General features: G+C 35.5%; 1 protein-coding gene across 2 annotated transcripts in view; it reads right to left on the bottom strand.

Moving 5' to 3' along the window:
* Positions 1-19928, bottom strand: part of LOC125061831 (division abnormally delayed protein) — a 115285-nt gene that overhangs the window by 17202 nt on the left and 78155 nt on the right. For both annotated transcript variants that reach the window (XM_047667449.1, XM_047667448.1), the window contains exons 3-5: positions 6098-6441; positions 5015-5229; positions 3231-3399 (exon numbers count right to left, since the gene is read on the bottom strand). In XM_047667449.1, the coding sequence (XP_047523405.1) occupies positions 3231-3399; positions 5015-5229; positions 6098-6441 (728 nt within the window). The remainder of the gene's footprint in view (positions 1-3230; positions 3400-5014; positions 5230-6097; positions 6442-19928) is intronic.

Raw genomic sequence — 19928 nt, 5'->3', positions numbered from 1 at the left:
ATAAAATTAGAATTGGTTAAATTTGTTTTGTTTTTCTCTTCTCTCCCTATAACGAAAAATAATGCTCGGTCCCTTGAAATTCGGGATAAAGACTTTACACTGTATGTATATATTATATAAAAATGAAACCCGTTTTCCGTTGTCACGACATAACATGAAAATGGCTTGACCGATTTGTCTGATTCTTTTTCATAATATTCCTTGAAGTACGAGGATGGTTCTTACGGAGAGAAAAATTAAATTGAGTGAAAAAGTCTAAAAAAACACTTTTCTATATTCCCATGCAAAATATTCGTAATAATATTTAAAGGCAATTTGAACTTTAATACCATATCATAAAGTTCAAGTGTTAGTGGAGGGGTTCCGGGAAGGTAATTTTTTATTTTTTGACATAATGTATTTGTTGTATTATCAACTTTCTTTTTTTTATCTTACTAGCTAGACCGGTGTCCCGTCTAGCTAGTAAGATAATATAATATATTTTATATATAGGTTATAGCAGAATAAGTATTAAAAAATAAAGAATCGACTGTTAGGCGGTACGATGTTTTCCAGGCCAGCTAGTTTACAATAATAAATTTATTTAACAAAATAGAAAGTTATAGTATATTTATTGGCAGAGTAGAGAAATGTATCAAGTAATGATTGTGTCGCTAAGTTGTCTGGCACTTGGCCAGTCCTTGGATTGCAATGTTGACGAAACACTTGTCAACTACAAATTGCAGTTAGCACTTACTGCATTGGCACATTCAACTAATACGTAGGCATTTGGTGCCTTGTCTTTCGTGATTGGAACATTTTTAAATCTATACTGAATACTACTAAAACTACTATATACTAAAATTGAATTGGTATTAGCGTCAAGACGGCTCATTGGTGTAGTAGTTAGTACCCCTGACTGCGAATCCATGGGTCCCGGGTTCGATCCCCGGCTGAGACAAACATCGATGTGATGAGCACTTGGTGTTGCGCTTAGGTCTTGGGTGTTTAAATATGTATTTATATGTCTATCTATCTAGAATATGTATGTATATCCGTTGCCTTGTAACCATAACACAAGCTTCACCAGCTTAGCATGAGACTAGGTCAATTGGAGTGAATTGACCAATCATTAAAAAAAACTGATTCCTTATTTTCGTAAAACAAATGCCAGAAAAAAATCGTATTGTACATCGCGTCTATTTGAGGGGCAGGGGATGATAAAAGCAGTTTTTAATTACTACAGTAAGACAATGATTATATGAATTCGCTCCACAATTCATTGCTAGTGAATTAAAGTTGTACTTCAAATGCCTTATTTTTCTTTGTGAAACTTGACGCCTTCGCATTGTTCCTACAATTTATACCGACTCGGGTCACTGACACCTCGAGCTCCGCGCGAAATGCAACTTATTGCTGACTTCGCAATAAATCAAAGCTAAGCTCATTGTGCATTCACAAATATATTTTATGCAGAAATATCTCGACTAGTATTAGCTGTTTTACATAACGAAGTTGCCTATTTGTTTCTATTTCTATTATTAGTATATTTAGAGAATTCAAGCAGTTTTAACTCTTATTATTAATATATATATATATTAATGTATATATTTATATATTAATGGTTTTTGAATGAATGATTCATATTTAACCTTCTGTTAATCTTTTAGATTTTTTTTATGTAATAGGAGGCAAACGGGCAGGAGGCTCACCTCATGTTAAGTGATTCCGCCGCCCATGGACACTCACATTACCAGAAAGCTCGTAAGTGCGTTGTCGGCCCTTCAGGAATTGGTACGCTCTTATCTTGATGGACCCTAATTCGAATTGGTTCGGAAATAGTTCAGTGGGCGGCTGGTTCCACATAGTTGCATAGGTTGTGCACGGTAAAAACTGTCTTAGAAAACGCTCAGTTGTGGAACGACGGACGTCGAGGTGATGAAAATGACTGTTTCACGACTGATTTGAGAGCGACCGCCGATGCGAAAACCGCTGTGTGAGTCGAAAAGTTAGTTACAGAATCGCAGGGCAGCTTAAGCAACACATCCATTGATATTGATATTTAATAATTCAAGAAAAATAAGTTTAGTTTAGTGGTTAAGCAATACATTGCAATCTCGTTTGAACTCCAATTTGTCGTTCTATGAAACCAAAGTTAGTTATATTTTAATAAAAGTTTTATTAGCGTTTGAGATTGAAATAATTTCATGTTAATGTTGAGATACTTTTACTGAAACGGAACTGCGAGCTTTCAACGTCGACATTCAAAGTTTCAACGACAATAATTAGACTTTGCGAGTCATTATTCACGATTTACATATTCAGCGTTACTTTAACGACCTCTAAGTGCTGTTTTGAATGCTTGAAGACTTGAACAGTCTTAAAACTATTATTTAAGTGAAAAAGTAATTTTAAGGTATACGTTTGTTCATACGACGAATACGACCGACAATAAAAAATTAATTCCTTTAAATAAAAAGTTAGCGCAAGTTTGGACCTCTTTCTAAGTCGTCCATTGAAAATTGACGATGTGTATGTATGAGTAAGATTGATAATACTATATTATTCTAGGTATCGCTTTTTTGTTCTTTATCTTGACAAATATTACAAAATAAAGGTCTTTTTTATCACAAAATTGTATGTAGGTATATGTAAATTTTCTTATTGAAGTTAAACTTATTTAAGCGCGTTATGAAAAATAGATGAGAGTGAAATTTTATGATGCGCGCGCACCGTGACACAAAATTAACAGAATGAAGTTGCCCACGGAAGATGCTACGGCATTGGACATAATTTTAAAACAACATTCGAATAATAATAGAATTTATGTTACACTTAATGTAAGAGATTAATTTTTTAAATGTAAACTGAACTTTATTGACTATAATGACTCCTTTTCCAGTCTTTGATTATTTAATTGTAATTAATTATTTGCATGCAATCAAAAACAATTTTTAATAATGCCAAAGATGTATAGCTTCTTACGCGCGTACATAAGTACACGCACCATTTTTTCCTAATTTTATTAGAACACGCTGTTATACAGCTTGTTTAAGTAAATCATATTAAATTTGGAGTATATCCACAACAAATTATCTAGAATAGTTTGCAGTCAATTTTAAGATTGGGATTCAATATTTAGATTAGTTGAGGTTTTGGGTACAATTCCTGTATACAGTTATAAGTCTAGGTCTAATATTCGTTAAGTAAATTATTGTTTACTATTAGGAAGTGTTAATATAAATCCGTACCTTTTTTTCCAATATGACATGGTTCTCCAAAGCATGCATGATGGCTTCAGACACCCTGGCGTCCAGCGCCCTGAGAGCGGCGTCTGCGTCTGCTCTTGCCAGCCTTTCCACGCCTTCCACGTAACTAGCCCATGGAGCATCCAGCTCTGATATTATCGACCCAATACATCTGAAATAGTATATTTCATTACGACTGCGGAAAGTCATTGCAAAGAGTTCCGACAAATGTAAAAACTTCGTGGTTGGTTTTCTTCTTTTTAATAGACATTATTTTGACAGTTGGGAAAGAGAACGAGTTCGGAAATGATGATGATACGGAGCAACTGTTTTAAAAAGAGAATTTTTGTATAATTAATAATAAGTCCGGACCACCCTGTAGGGTGCCTGTCTGCCTGTAGGCAGAGGTGCCCTCGTGTCGATCTAACTACATATGAAGTGCAGTACTTACAAGTAATTTATATTCTTTTATAAAAATTGCTATTATACTTGAAACAAGCGCATGTTGAGAGCAGATTTCAGTGAAGGGTTGCTCAATCGATACTTCAAAGTAGTGCTTCATTGAACAGTACTTAAAAGTTATAGCTTCATTATTTTCACTAGTAAAATCGTTTTAACAGATATCTGTTGAGCAGCTGTGTTGGCCTAGTGGCTTAAGCGTGCGACTCTCATCCGTCGTAGGTTCGATCCCCGGCTGTGCACCAATGAACTTTCTTTCTATGTGCGCAATTAACATTCTCTTGAACAGCGATTGAAAATATCGTGAGGAAACCGACATGTCTTAGACCCTAAAAGTCGACACTGGTCTCAGGCACTGGAGGCTGATCACCTACTTACCTATTAGATTTAAAAATGATCAAGGATCAGATACAGAAATCTGAGGCACAGACCTAAAGAGGTTGTAGCGCCACTGATTTTTTATTTTAATAGATGTATGTAACAGACATTTTAATGACAAATTGACGAGTTTTTGTACATTATATATTTGTTGATTTTAAATTTAACTCTAAAACTTCGAGCTGTAGTACTGGACAAAAATGCATTTCATTTTTGTACAATGTGGAAAATAACTTTTCATTTTCTTAAATGTAGGCTAGCTCGTAAAACGGATTCTTTGTTTTACTTAATGTACTTGTTTCTTTATAAAAGGATTCCTAGTTTCGCAAAATGAGATGGGGAATTTCATTTTACCTTGTATTTTTTTCACTTATAATACCACAAGAGCTTCAAAATTATCGGGTATTTCCCGATAGGTTCGTTGCAAACAATTAATATAGTCGTCATGACGACTTATAGTCGTATATAATATTTGTTTGCAGGGAACCTTGAGGGAAATGCCCGATAATTTTGAAGCTCGTGTGGTATTCGGGGGATTATTTTTCCGACCCAAATGTCGGCCAATAGAATTGCACCATGAGACGAAATGTACAGTTAACAAATAAGAATTTCATAATGAATAAAACAACTACTTAATACTTTTCTTGAAGCAACGACCAGAGACGAATTTTCACAAAAAATTGTCAGTATAATACCATGTAGGTTGTACCACGTGACGTCGAATGGTGCAATTCTATTGGCCGATATTTGGGTCGGAAAAATAATCACGTATAATAAAGTTTATATTTTGTATCTTATTATACTCTTTTAGGGAACGTCACTATAATTAGATCACCGTACGTATAGAGAAACAATATTACGGAATATACATACATACACAGATATTTAAGGTTAATTAATTTAAATGTATAAACATTAGTAGCACATAAGTAAAAATTACAATAACTTACCCTCTAGCGATATTGAGACAATAGTTCTTGCAAGGGCTGATATCATGGCCTTGACATCGCGAGCAGCCGCCCATCTTCAACAGCAACCGACCATAGTGACTGTGGGCGGCGCCCTTCACCGCCCGCTCAGCACCGCCCAGAGCGCCCGCACCAACACCAAGCACTTGTAAGAGCGCACGCGCAGCCTCCAAAGACTTGGCTAGCGATGACCCCAACTAAACATTTAGATATATTTAACTCCATATACTAGGTGGTCCAAAATCATTTAAATTTATCTCAAATCCTACTACGAAAGAGAATTTCCGCGCAGCCCTGCGATTCTGTAACTCACTTCACGAACTCACACAGCGGTTTTCGCATCGGCGGTCGCTCTCAAATCAGTCGTGAAGCAGTCATTTTATGATTTGGCATTCTGATAAACAATAAACTACAAGCTCCCACCTTTTCAGAATGCCAAATCATAAAATGACTGCTTCACGACTGATTTGAGAGCGACCGCCGATGCGAAAACCGCTGTGTGAGTTCGTGAAGTGAGTTACAGAATCGCAGGGCTGACTATAACTTTCGCTGATCAACCGCAGAACTAGAATAAAATAATAAATTTGACTTATATCAGTTAAAGAAGGGCTTTTTAATATTAAAAATGAAATTATATACTTTTTAAGGGTAAGTTAATAATATAAAAACAAAATCATCTAAGTACATATCAATACTTAATGACGAATCAAAAATCATTTATTCCTTCATAACAAACGCTTTAGATTAGTTGTCTAAATAACGTATATGTGCAGTGCAGTATTGGCCTAGTGCCTTCAGCGTGCGACTCTCATCCCTGAGGTCGTAGGTTCGATCCCCGGCTGTGCACCAATGGACTTTCTTTCTATGTGCACATTTAACATTCGCTCGTACGAAGGAAAACATCGTGAGGAAACCGGCTTGCCTTAGACCCAAAAAGTCGAGGGCGTACGTCAGGCACAGAAGCATATTAGATTACCAAATGATCATTAATAAGATACAGAAATCTGAGGCCCTTACTAATAAGGTTGTAGCGCCATTGGTTATTATTTATTAAATAAAATATACCTGTTCGGGAACGTCTCCAAAAGGCTGGACAGCATCATATGCGTCCTTCAAACACGCCTCATAGGCGGTTGTGAATTGCTTCGTGTCCAGCCTTAGTACGTTTTGATACGCCACGGGGAATACTTCTCTGAAGAATTTCTTCGTACTCTGCGCCATTTCTTTAGGTGGCGGGGATCCCAGGTCAACGGCATCTTCAGTCTCTAGATTGGATCGAAGCAAAGTCCTTATGTCATCGTATAGGGTCGCTAAGGGAGTATGAGCTCTTGTGGCGTGGCCTCTGTACAGCTGGGACAACAGTGCTGCTGTCTTGTTCTGTGACTGGTGCGACAGGGCTGTTAGGTGCTCTGGAAGAAAAACGTCATTAAGCTTCAAATAACTTCTATGACTACACTATTTACAAAATAAATTGCCGACTGGAATTGCAGGAGACGATGGCAAGAGACCGGATGGTATGAGTTTGGTTCCATGGAAGACGGGCCGCGTGCTGGCCCCTTCCCATCTACATGGAACCAACAACAGAGCTGGTGGTAGCTCGGTAACTAGGCTCTCGGTAACTAGTAATATGATTTTATCCCATTCGGTGTCGAGACCCTTGGTCCGTGGGGTCCTAGCAGTATAAGGCTTTTTAAGGAAATAGCTAAAAGGTTAGTCGACATCACAGGAGACCGAAGAGCTGGCAGCTACCTCGGACAAAGAATTAGTCTAGCTATTCAAAGGGGTAACGCTGCCAGTATCTTAGGAACCTTGCCTAAAGTATTTCCGAACCAATTCGACGAAAAGGCCGGCAACGCACTCGCGAGCCCTCTGGCATTGAGAGTGTCCATGGGCGGCGGTATCACTTAACATCAGGTGAGCCTCCTACCCGTTTGCCCATTTATCTATAAAAAAGGGACTCATTTTAATAAAACATTTTAGTTATTATGTTTTAAGGTTAGTTATTGTTTATATTGTTCTTTTGAGGTTAATTTTTTGTTTAATATTCTAATGCCTATGATACGTTATATGTAATTAAATTGAATTCTCAGGACAAAAAGTACAAAATACATGACATTACTGAGACTTCAGATTGGCAATTAGAATTACGTATAAGGAAGGGAGGAAAGCAAATAATCTTCAGCACAGGCTGGCGCTAGTGTGCGGATTTGGATACCCGTTCCTTTTTGAATATGCTATCTGCTCATGGTTCATACACTTTCCCCACCCAGGGCTTGCAATTATTACCTAGTTATTTACTAATTCGGTTTCTATAAATTTAGAAATGGATTTCTCCATAACCGTCAAAGCAAGACCATTGTTATTACGACATAATCTTGCTAAATCGTATTGTCTTATATCAGCAAGGTTCGTCTGTTTCTTAAGCAAATATATTTCTTAAAACATCTATTTGAAAAGTCATACTGATTGAGTACACGTTTAATCCAAATCGAAACAAGAAATCTGTCAATTTGTCTAGATTGATATTCGAGCAGAAATCTAGGCGACGCATTTTTTGCGGATCTATTTCAGAGATGTAATGACTGAGGGCAACGACCGCTGCCGACTGACGGCGTTTATAGATCAATTATTTTATCAAAAAATGTATTACATTTGGTAAATCGAATTAACTGGATGATTGATGAGGTAATTTCGCTGAGACGTACGAACTTTACGCAGATAAAATACAATTATTAAATAACTAATATTATCTCTAACATTTTAAATATTGTTTCAAAGTTTTTTAGGATTGGTCGTCTAATTCTAACTAGGAATAATGACAACAAAATGACTGTATCTAAATTTATAAAGATATATAATCTAAACTATGTACCAATGTACACGTTTATGATTATTTAAGAATATATGTATTTCTACCAAACGCATTCTTTCTTTCAACGGTTTATATCAAACACAATATTATGTTAATTAAAACTCATTATCGTGAGAAAGCTACCCTTATATAATATAATATTTTTTAAGAAATTGTTACACTATTTGTTATTACACTTAACTAGATATGTCAAGTACCTATATAAATGATATTTTAATTTTGATATCTGTAACAATATGTTATCGTGTCGTAATGATAAATATTGTTAACTGTCAATGCAAATAATGATTTCAAATATACAGCCTGTTCCTTAATCAAGAACGTAGAAGAAAAAGATCCTCGACTACGTTTTAGTTTCAGGATTGTAAGGAAATAACATACCATATGTGAAACGTTCACACGACATATTAAAACAACACAACAGTATTTTTTTTTAAGACAATTCACACCAATTGACCTAGTCCCATGCTAAGCTGGTGAAGCTTGTGTTATGGTTACTAGGCAACGGATATACATACATATTATAGATAGATATACATATAAATACATATTTAAACAGCCAAGACCTAATCACAACACCAAATGCTCATTACATCGATGTTCGTCTCAGCCGGGGATTAAACCCGGGACCCATGGATTCGCAGTGGGTACTAACCACTAGACCAATGAGTCGTCAAACTCATTATATGTATGAGACTTTTTAAATAATTGTGAAAATTATTTAAAAAGTCTATTAATTTTTCCATCCCTCATAATCGCAATCACTGTACTCAACAGTTGTATTGCCAGCTTTTAAATTCCTTTGATAACGATGATGCAACAAATCTCCGTGTGTACTTTACAGTTATAGCGCAACTTAAACTAAACAAACCTAAACAAATACATAAGTGCACCCTTATCTTGGAATGCTTATATCAAAAGTTTAACATTCTCGAGATAGTGTTTATAATATTTAAGTTTACGTGATAATTTCGTATTAATTCACTTTATGTAATATTGAGTCGGTTATACGTCCCTTTATATTAATTAAGATAGCACAAACACTTGACAATAAAATAAAATATATTTATTATGGAACATAAGATAAAGGTATCACTTATTCCACGTCATTCAATTTGAATCAGTAGGCATCCCTACTCATCGGCAAAGAAGACAGAGGCTTAGGAGAAAAAGGCGGCGTAAAAAACTCTCGGTACTCTTTTAAAATAGCAAATCATCAAACAACACTTATTTTAAAACAAATAACGCAAATTAATTAGAAGTAGCCTGTCTAGCACTAGTCCCAGGCCCTTTTATCAACTAGATAATCGTTAACTTTATAGTAAGCCTTTTTACACAGCTTTTCTTTAATACATTTCTTATATTTATTAAAAGGCAGAGATAAAAGAGCCTCTGGGATTTTATTAAAGAAAAGTATCCCTTTTCCCAATAAAAAATACTAACTTTAGATGGTCTAGTATTGTCAATGTCGCATTATTGCATATTTAGAATTCAATAAACTTAGCCACTAAAACCACGATGGAGGTCAATGTAGCTATCAATATTTTATTTAGGAACACATTTGAATTACGCAGTGGATGGCTTTTTGCAAACGTTTTTCAGAGACGGAGTTTAAATTGATACGAATGTCTTTAAAAATATGCTTTTGAAAATATTTAGTAAATCCAATGACGCTTGAAAATGAATATAAAATTCTAGAATAACAAATTTAATTAGCCAATAATGATGACCTAAATATGGTAATATTAGTCAAAATAAGACAATATCTTAAGGCAAATTTGTACACTATTATACCGACTTAAAGAGTTTTCTATGGTCTTGTAATAAATTAATAAAAACAATGTTGTCTGTCAATTTAACAGCGGCGCTGTCCACTAAAAATTAAATAAATCAGTGGCGCTACAACCTCTTTTAGGTCTGGGCCTCAGATTTCTGAATCTGTTTCACGATCATTTTTCAATCTAAAAGGCAAGTAGGTGATCAGACTCCTGTGCCTGACACACGCCGTCGACTTTTTGGGTTTACGACATGTCGGTTTCCTCACGATGTGTTCCTTCACCGTTCGAGCGAATGTTAAATGCGCACATAGTAAGAAAGTCCATTGGTGCACAGCCAGGGATCGAACCTACGACCTCAGGGATGAGAGTCGCACGCTGAAACCACTAGGCCAACACTGCTCACTAAAGTAGTCCACTAAGGCGCTGAAGTGAATAAATGTCATGAAATTGAAATATATTTTTATATTGCACACATGCGCACATTAAATTAGCATGAAATCATCAATGTTGCATTTTCTTTTAAAAAGCGACACTTAAAGGTGGGAACTGACCAACGTTACGAGGTGTAATGTAACATGTAATGTAATGTTACACAGCGAGCATTCCGTGCAGTCAGTACGTCGTGTTACGGGGGAAAACAACGTAACACGACGTACTGACTGCACGAATGCTCGCTGTACAACATTAAGGTGGGAACTGACCAATGTTACGAAGTGTAATGTAACATGTAATGTAATGTTGTACAGCGAGCATTCGTGCAGTCAGTACGTCGTGTTACGTTGTTTTTCCCCGTAACACGACGTACTGACTGCACGAATGCTCGCTGTGTAACATTACATTACATGTTACATTACACCTCGTAACATTGGTCAGTTCCCACCTTTACATTACATGTTACATTACACTTCGTAACATTGGTCAGTTCCCACCTTAATGGGTTTAAGAAAGAACCTCTTAACCCTGGCTCTACGTTCAATAAATAAGAGCTTTTCATCTTTTAAGTCCTCCAGACGCTTTCAACTTAAATGTACTATCACAAAATATAATAAAACCACGTTAACTGAGACTTTCTATATTATTAAAAAATATTGATGTAAGAATGCTGAATTTATACTTTTTACACATCATTTGTAAACATGTTTATAATTTACGTTAACAGTATTTTTGTTACATGATAAAGTTACGTTTACCCAAATTTGACAACATATAATTCATATACCATAGAATTGTGTACAAGTAAGGGCTTATAAAGTCAAGCAAAACTTTACTAAAAGCCTCTGTAATTTAGAACCAATTTATCTAAGGAAGCTTTCTAAGAATAAAACGCGATAAAAGACCACAACAATTAAAAAGTTTTGCTCCAATTTTTGTGAATATCTTCACATTTATTAGACAAGGTAAAAGAAAAAACCTCTCTTTTATAAAATAATTGTTTACAAGCATCAACTTTGGCGATTACAAACATTATTAAAATTGCATAAGACGTAATTACTCCCAGAGTAGTAGATTATGGGACTCTACAACTAACCTTATGCTAAGTCAAAACAAACGCTTTGGTCAAAGGTAGCGTCGGAAAATAAAGTATAAATAACTAATCAAACTAGATTATTATACAAGAAAACATATTAAAGCCGTAAAATGATAATCCCTCTAAATTAACATTATTTCAGCGAATTCCCAAATCAATGGCGTAGAAGACATTAGAAGAACTGGCGAGAAACTCTCCGCTACTCAATCTCCAAGTTAAAAGCTTCTAAATATATAAACGTAGTAGATTAATATAATTATGTTATATGAGTCACGTTTTGAGGCTATTAAGTAGTAGCAGTGAATAAGAGGGCACTTAAAGTTCCCAAGTTTATTCGTAAAACGTGATACGATGCGATTTTGTCACTTGTATATCGTAGGCATGTATTGGTACCACGTAACTTAGGGTTTGGTACTGCATGATTACAATTTTATAATTAGCTTCAATATTGTTATATAGATTGGGTGTTAGCCTCCGCGTGGACTCTCATGTGGTAGGTTCGAACCCCGGCTGACTTTTCAATGTGCGTATTTTAAGGACCTATCCGGTCGCCAAACTCAAAAAAAGTACATTGTTTCTTTCCATTTTTCGTCATCGTTTCTTGAAGTAGGGCGAATGGAAAAAATATATGGAGTCGAGTAGTTTATGTGTCCATTTTGAAAGATCGATACACGATTTAAATAACTTCGCTCGATAGAAAAAAAAACAAACATAGCCAATTTTTGACACTTTGAATTCATTTTAAGACGAAAATGTATATAGAACATGATTGTGAAATTTACACGATATATTTTATTGATAAAATTACATTATTAATGTTTTACATAACTTATTGTTATTACGTGCCGGCGCGCCTCAGTGCTCCAGCTCTTCACTGCGCACCGCAGTCCACCCCGAGAAACACACACGTGACGCGGAATAAATGCTGAGAAAACCGACCTTAGAACCAAAGTCGAAATATTAGAAAAATCACAAAACCCATGTTAAAGATGCCACTGGATTTTCAATATTGATAACCGTTTTTAAAAATGTAGGGCTTAAGTACGTACTAAGTTTCGTAAGTGTACTCTTGTATAATATCGAAACGTATCAACTACTCTAGCAGTGATAGTGAAAGGGTTTCCCTAGGTTAGTTTCCTGGTTAAGCGAGGGTTCGGAGTACGTATTGTTTTAACCCACTCGCAGAGGTCAACGCACTTGTCACTTTGAGCATCGCTTATGTTCCTGGGGGCGTTTTCTGTGTCAGTGTTTCGGGAATGAAGTATGTGAACATCATTAGCGTGAGTTGGTACTTGGACGCATAAAAAGCTTTTCGGCTCAGCTTTGAATTTTGTTGCAAGACGTTGTTATTCAAATCAAACTTTTTTAATACTTACAGTGTAATCTCTTTATAACGTCAATTGTTATAACACTTTATAACATAAAAAGAGTTAATTTGTTTGGCTTAACACAAAACCCATACATTAATTATAACGCAACAGCCCCTCTCTATTACGAAGAAATATTTTCATATTTAGACATCAGCAACATACTAAAGTGTAATTGTTTTTATAATCAGACTAGCCGTTTCGCGCCCGCTTTGCTGGACGAATTAAAATAAATTGTATGTTTCATTATTTTATTTTTTTTCATATTTTTATTATTCTTCTTTTTAACTTCCCGCTAAGAAAATTGAAATATTTCGAAAATCGAGTTTTTAACAGATGTTGACGTTTAGAGGTTCTAGGAAGCCTCCCCGAATGTTTCCGCGGTGAAGTCCGTATGGATAAATTTTCATAAAAGTAAAACAGCAATAAAAAAATGAAGGAACGTTAGAATTCGAAAGATAAATAGCCATAAACCATCTAGGAAAAATTTCGCATCGAATGGTGGTAGTTTCATGTCGATACGATCAGTGGTTTAAGCGTGAAAGAGCCTCAAACGAACACCATTTTCTTTTTATATATATAGAAGATTACAAAACTAACCTATTGAATTGAGGTGCCCCCCCCCCCTTGAAAGGTGAGGGACTTCCCCTTGAAATTCGTTATAAAGAGTTTACACTGTATAATCCACGGAGAGTAAATAACATAATAATATCACCATTATATATTAAAGTAGGTTTATTTAGCTGTGTTTTACTCGCGTACCTACTATTATTATATGTGTTTGACTTATCAAATCTAAATTTATTTATGGTAGATACATATTGGTACTTATGGACGCCAAAGAAGCGAAGAAAGTGTGTTTATTGAATTAATGCAACACTTACAAACACTTCACTATAAATCAAATTATCAAAGATGCAGCCAAGATACATAATAGTCCGATTTAAGATTTCCTAATATTACGAGATGGTTTTACGATACTGAATGTGCTTGTCTAGTTAAAGGTAAGCAAACAGGAGCATCCCGGTATAACATTAATGGCATGCTCATTAAATTTTATGGCAGATAAAGCGGCAGTTTAATATAAAATTGATTTGTTGAAACGGAGAAATTATTGGTATTTTTGTGATATCGGGTTAAGAGTTGCAATAATTTAATTTTATAGGGTTAATATACTTATATAGTTTAATGTTACATGTTAGTTGAGCAGTGTTGGCTTAGTGGCTTCAGAGTGCAACTCTCATACCTGGGTTCGTAGGTTCGATCCCCGGCTGTGCACCAATGGACTTTCTTTCTATGAGCGCATTTAACATTTGCTCGAACGGTAAGGAAAACATCGCGAGGAAACCGACATGTCTTAGACCCAAAAAGTCGACGGAGTGTGTCAGGCACAGGAGGCTGATCACCTACTTGCCTATTCGATTTAAAAATGATCATGAAACAGATTCAGAAATCTGAGGCCAAAGAGGTTATAGCGCCATTGATTTATTTTAGTTGTTAAGTTAGCTTCTTGAATTTTGGCACGATTTTTGAGACCTCTTAAAAAAAATCTGCTTGAAGATCGTGTTCATACAGACAGACCGGACCACTTCATATAAATATTGCAATGTACAAAAACAGCTAATAATTACACAGGGTGGTTTACTTGACTATTGATTATATTTTCAAATTAAAAATAACAATGACAAAGTGTTCCATTTGTCCTACCGTTTATACAATATCGCTCGATAAAAAATCCCAACAATTTATTGTTATAACATCTGTACACTACTTTAGACCTTGTCGTAATTGACATAAACGTCAATTTTATATGTCAGCTGAGAGCCGTGTGGTGAATGCATTCGGTATTTATTTTATTGATCGACACTTTGAAGCAATAACATACAGGGATAGAGGACAGGTGTGTTTAAAAACTACTTCAATTGGACAAAGGCAGTCATTGAGTGTACTTGGATCGTACCACACATTTTTGCATCTGTCCCATTCATCATTAAAGGCCTCGGTGATTAACAGTTCAACAATTATTGTTTCACCGGGAATGGGCTGGGTAATCTTTTTGCATTGATTGATTGATAAAATCAAACTAACTTTTACAAATTTTTGAAGTGAAACTTCTTTATCAGGGTTGGAAAAAAATTTAGTGTAACATTTTTCGGTTACGCGTCACATGTTTCGGTTACGCGTCACATTTGACCGTTACGCGCGTCTTTTTCTCGTCCCTACAACGGTTGATTCGAAGAGATTCTAAACCATTAATAACAAAAATTTATAATAACTATAACAATGATACTAAAAATTATATTACAATTTATGAAATTATGCAATAATCTTAGTGGTAATAAGGTAAAATGAAATAATTGTATTATTTGTATTCAAGTCTGTGATATTAAAAGCCTTTTGTTAAACTTTATCTAATTTAACTTTATTTAACCAATTTCTGTAAAGTGAGTTGCATATAGATAATTTTTCGAAAAATAAGGTCATAAAGAAGTTTCACTTCTAACGCGTGTACGCTAGTACACGCACATTTTTTTTTCTACTCAGTATTAGTATTATTATTATTTTTCTTTTTTTGCAACTGAGGTGCAAACCCGCTGCTGTGGCAGAGTGACCAGCGCTGTGGAACATTCTGCTCCTTAGCATAATGCTGAGCCAGGGCCAATTACAAGCACACCACACACACATTACACACTTAAAAATTTGTTCTTTAAAAGAAAAAAATATATATATTGCATTCTTTTTTTTTATTATTGTTATTTTGTGTTTTGTTAGTAATAAATGTTGTATATGTCTATGATTGGAAAGTGTACACTGGAAGCATCTAGATTTGAGCTTTTAGATGCTTCCGAATATTGTGCTCGGTAACTTGTATTATGTGGAACACGGATCATCCTGGTTACTTCGAATTTAAGCGGCATGACTTAGAGTAGTATTGTGTCGAGTCTCGAGTTCACTTAGAACAGACTGCCCTTTATGAAAAGTGTTGTATTTTGGCTATGAGTATCGTACTGAACGCTTAGTTTCGACTCATAATTGACCTGTGTCACGAGCTGTAATACGTCATTTTATTTTGAATTGAAGTTTAATGTCAAATGCCTAACAAGTTAGCGCGTTGTAAAGCTGTGCAGGAAAAAAGCGCGGGAAACTTCGTTCATGGTAGACGTATTTTTCACGGTGTTGAATATTTAATTTAATTTTACTAGTTAAAACGGAGAGGATAAGCTGGTAGTTTTAATTTTTGTATTATATGTAATCTTTATATCATATTTGTGTATAGTGTCATCGTGTAGTCGGTAAGTTTTTGTAATTTCTGTAAATATTGTATGAACAAGCCCCCCGATCTAGGTCGGGGGGATGATGGCCTTGTTGGCTTGAATCTCCCTGTGGGATCAAATGTATCTGTTGGTTCACAAGATGAATTTGACAAAATGGATACCGATTGTTCGGTATCATCTCAAACAGGTGAAGGAAGTCGTAAACGAACACGTTATTTGCGCCTTTGTCGGCAATGTACGAAAATTAAGAAAAAGAAAGGTAGTGGCTCTAGCGGTGATTACTGTCAGTGCGAAAGCTTATGCAATGTAGAAGATGAGTCAATTTTAATTAAAAAGGTTACTTCAAAACCTATATCTCAATCCACGTCATCTCCACACTTGCAAAATAATAATAATTCACATAGCACATCCTCTCGACCATCAACATCTTACACGGAAAATTCAAATATCTCTCAAGACTCTAACGCGGGAAATTTAAACAACACCACAACTTCAGTAACCAATACGGACCCCCGTTCGATTGGCCGTACTGAATATGTTTCTACCGATGTTTCCCCTTATTTTATACATGTTCAACGTATTCAAAGTTCACCTGACGACGGGACCATTCTCCATCCAATAACATTTGGCAATTTTTTAAAGCAGAACAAATTTAATAATATTATTCCCGGAAGTGTAAAGCGTATAGGAAGAAACAGGTGCGTAGTTGGCTTTTCCGATTATAAAGACGCCAATAATTTTCTTAACTGCAATCTTTTGGAAACGAAAAAGTTAAAAGCCTTCATTCCCACTTTCAGCGTAACAAGAATGGGTCTAGTTCGCGGGGTCCCTGTAGATTGGAGTGTAGAGGAAGTTCAACAAAATGTATCCGTACCTATAGGCTGCGGCAAAATACTTAAAATAAGACGTTTGAATCGCAAGGTAAAAATTAATGACTCGGTTTCTTGGAAACCCTCTGAATCAGTTGTATTAACATTTGATGGGCAAGTTTTACCAAAAAGGATTTTCATGTGCTATAATGCTCTTCCAGTAGAAATATATATTTATCCTACCATACAATGCTATAAATGCTGCCGTTATGGTCATACCAAAGTTCAATGTCGTTCTAAGACCCCAATATGTTATAACTGTGGAGGTCAACATGCAGGTGTATCATGTGACAGGTCAGATAAAGATCCTCTGTACTGTGTAATGTGTGAAGTCGAAGGGTCCCATTCAGCGATAGATAAGTCATGTCCAGAATTTGTGAGACAGACAGAAATCAAAGTTAAAATGGCTCAGAGCTGCATGTCTTATGCCGAAGCCAGTAAATATTTTTCTTCTATTAAGCCTTCATACGCAGATGCATTAAGTTCAACAATTCCGGAAGTACCAAAACCCGTATATTCTTCCGCAGCGAAGTCTGTATCTCGTAATAATTCTACTAATGCCTCAAATAAAAAGACAATATTCTTAAAACCTCGCTCTCCTCGTAAACCACAACATGGTTATGATCGTGTTGCTCATTATAATGTTTTAAAAGATTTCCAAGTTCCAGAGCCTAAAAATGGCAGTGCTCTGGTTGGACACAAAAATAAAGAAGAAGAAAAATCTGATGTATTAGAAATGATACTAGCATTATTAACTAGTTTAATAAACTCAAACTTATTGAAACCGTCCCACGTTGCCTCTATTAATGAAAAAATTAAATCAGTTAATGTTATTAAAAATAATGGATTCCAAGATAATTCAATGGAATTGCAGGAGTGTTGTTCCAAAGAAACATGATTTGATATATTTGATAAATAAACATTCTCCCGTTGTTGTCGCGTTATCTGAAACGTGGTTGAAGCCAGGGTACCTATTAAGGATCCCAGGATATACCTGCTTGCGTGATGATAGATTTGATGGCCATGGTGGCGTAGCGTTACTTGTCAGGAACTCAATTAATTTTTCTGAAATAGCGTTTTCTTCATTAATCTCTAATGATGCCATTAATATTGTCGGCATAAAAATTGATAATATTTCTATAGTTTCCATTTACCTAGCTCGTTCCTCTTTTGTTATTCTCAATAGCGTTAATAATTTACTTTCTTCACTTAGTCGTCCATTCCTTCTATTGGGTGACTTTAACTCTCATCACCAAATGTTTGGTTGTGGCACTACTGACTCCAATGGTGTACGTTTAGTTGAAATATTAGATTTACATAATTTGTGTTTACTTAATACTGGCTCACCAACCAGACGTACAAAGCCTAATGAAAAGCTTAGCGCGGTTGACTTATCAATTTGTACTCCAGATCTTGCTTCTTCTCGTTCTTGGTACACTTCATCATCTACTTTTGGCAGTGATCATTTCCCGATTATCATATCCTCACCTATTAGACGCTCTCCTTATCAAAAACGACAACCTCGTGTGAAATATAAATTAAATAATGCTGATTGGCTTGCATTTAAAATCCTTGTCGAATCTAAAATAAATGATTTGCCTGAATTAGTTAGCGGTGGTGAGACCAATTCCTCTAAAGCTTTGGCTACATGTTTAATAGAATCTGCCGATCAGATTTTTTCTGTCAAACGAAATCCGTCTAATAAGATTCCTTTTCCTCCATGGTGGGATAGAGAATGTATGGTTGCTGTAAGCAGAAGAAAGGAAGCTGAGAGAGTCTATGCTGAGGACATGTCCAATGAAAATTTAGATATTCTCAATGAAGTTATTAGTACCACACGTAAATTCCTCAGAGATAAAAAGCAGGCAGGCTGGAAAATTTTTTGTACTTCTTTATCTCCTTCTACGTGCCCTTCAGAAGTTTGGACAAGTATTAAACGTTTTCGATCTGCTTTCAAAGAATCTTTATCATCGTCTTCACTTCCCCCTTTTTTAACAAATGCCTTTTTAGACAGATTAGCTCCTCCATCAGCTGCTGAATCGATCTACTTTCCTTTGGAATCGTCTTTGATAGATGACACTTCCTCTTTAAACTCTCCTTTTTCATTACATGAATTGAAAGGTGTGCTTTCACATGTTAAAGATTCATCTCCTGGTCAGGATGGTATTATGTACTCATTTTTATCTCATCTTGGTGATACTGCCTTAATGTATTTTTTAAATTTAATAAACTCCGTCATGGTCACAGGTAATATTCCTGAAACATGGAAGTCTCAAGAAGTTATAGCGATTAAAAAACCTAACAAACCTACCAATGATGTTGCCTCATATAGGCCTATTGCGTTGTCCTCCGTTTTAACTAAAATTGCTGAACATCTTGTGAAGAATCGTTTGGAATGGTTTATAGAAAACAATAATTTAATAGCCAATAGTCAATACGGTTTTCGGAAGTCAAAATCTACAATAGACAATTTAGCTATATTGACCACAGATATTCGCATAGCTTTTTCGCGTGATGAAGATATTGTTGCTGCCTTTTTGGACATCTCTGCCGCCTATGATAATGTGAACATTTCTATTCTACAACGCAAATTATTAGAGCTACAGGTTCCTACGTTATTAATACGTTTTATCATCAATTTACTATCATGCAGATACATATCATTAATCGTTCAGAAAGATGGTAATATTACCGAGTTCAAGCGTACAGTTTTTAAAGGCCTTCCCCAAGGTTCGGTACTAAGCCCACTTTTATATAATATTTACACGTATGATTTAGAACTATCTATAAATTCCCATATAAATGTGCTACAATATGCAGATGATCTTCTTTTTTATTACGTTGATAAATCTGTGGTTAAGGCTTGCAATTCCATGTCTAGTTCACTTAATTGTCTTAATATCTGGTTAGTTAAAAATGACCTAGATCTATCAGTTTCCAAAAGTTCTATAGTCGTATTTTCCAAAAAACGCACAACTCCTATAATAAATGTGACCTTCAATGGTCAATCTTTGCCACTCCAAACAAAAATTAAATTTTTAGGAGTTATATTGGATTCAAAATTGTCTGGACTTGCCCATTATGAACATGTTGTTATGAAATGTGCACAGCTGCTTAACATCATGAAATGCCTTTCAGGTGTATGGTGGGGTGCTCATCCGTTTTCTATGAAACTTGTGTATAACGCTCTTATAAGATCTGTTTTAG

This window comes from Pieris napi, chromosome 24 (genome assembly GCF_905475465.1).
Source record: "Pieris napi chromosome 24, ilPieNapi1.2, whole genome shotgun sequence".
NCBI lineage: Eukaryota > Metazoa > Arthropoda > Insecta > Lepidoptera > Pieridae > Pieris > Pieris napi.
The sequence above is the reverse complement of the archived record's forward strand: the minus strand, read 5'-3'. Positions and strand labels throughout refer to the sequence as shown.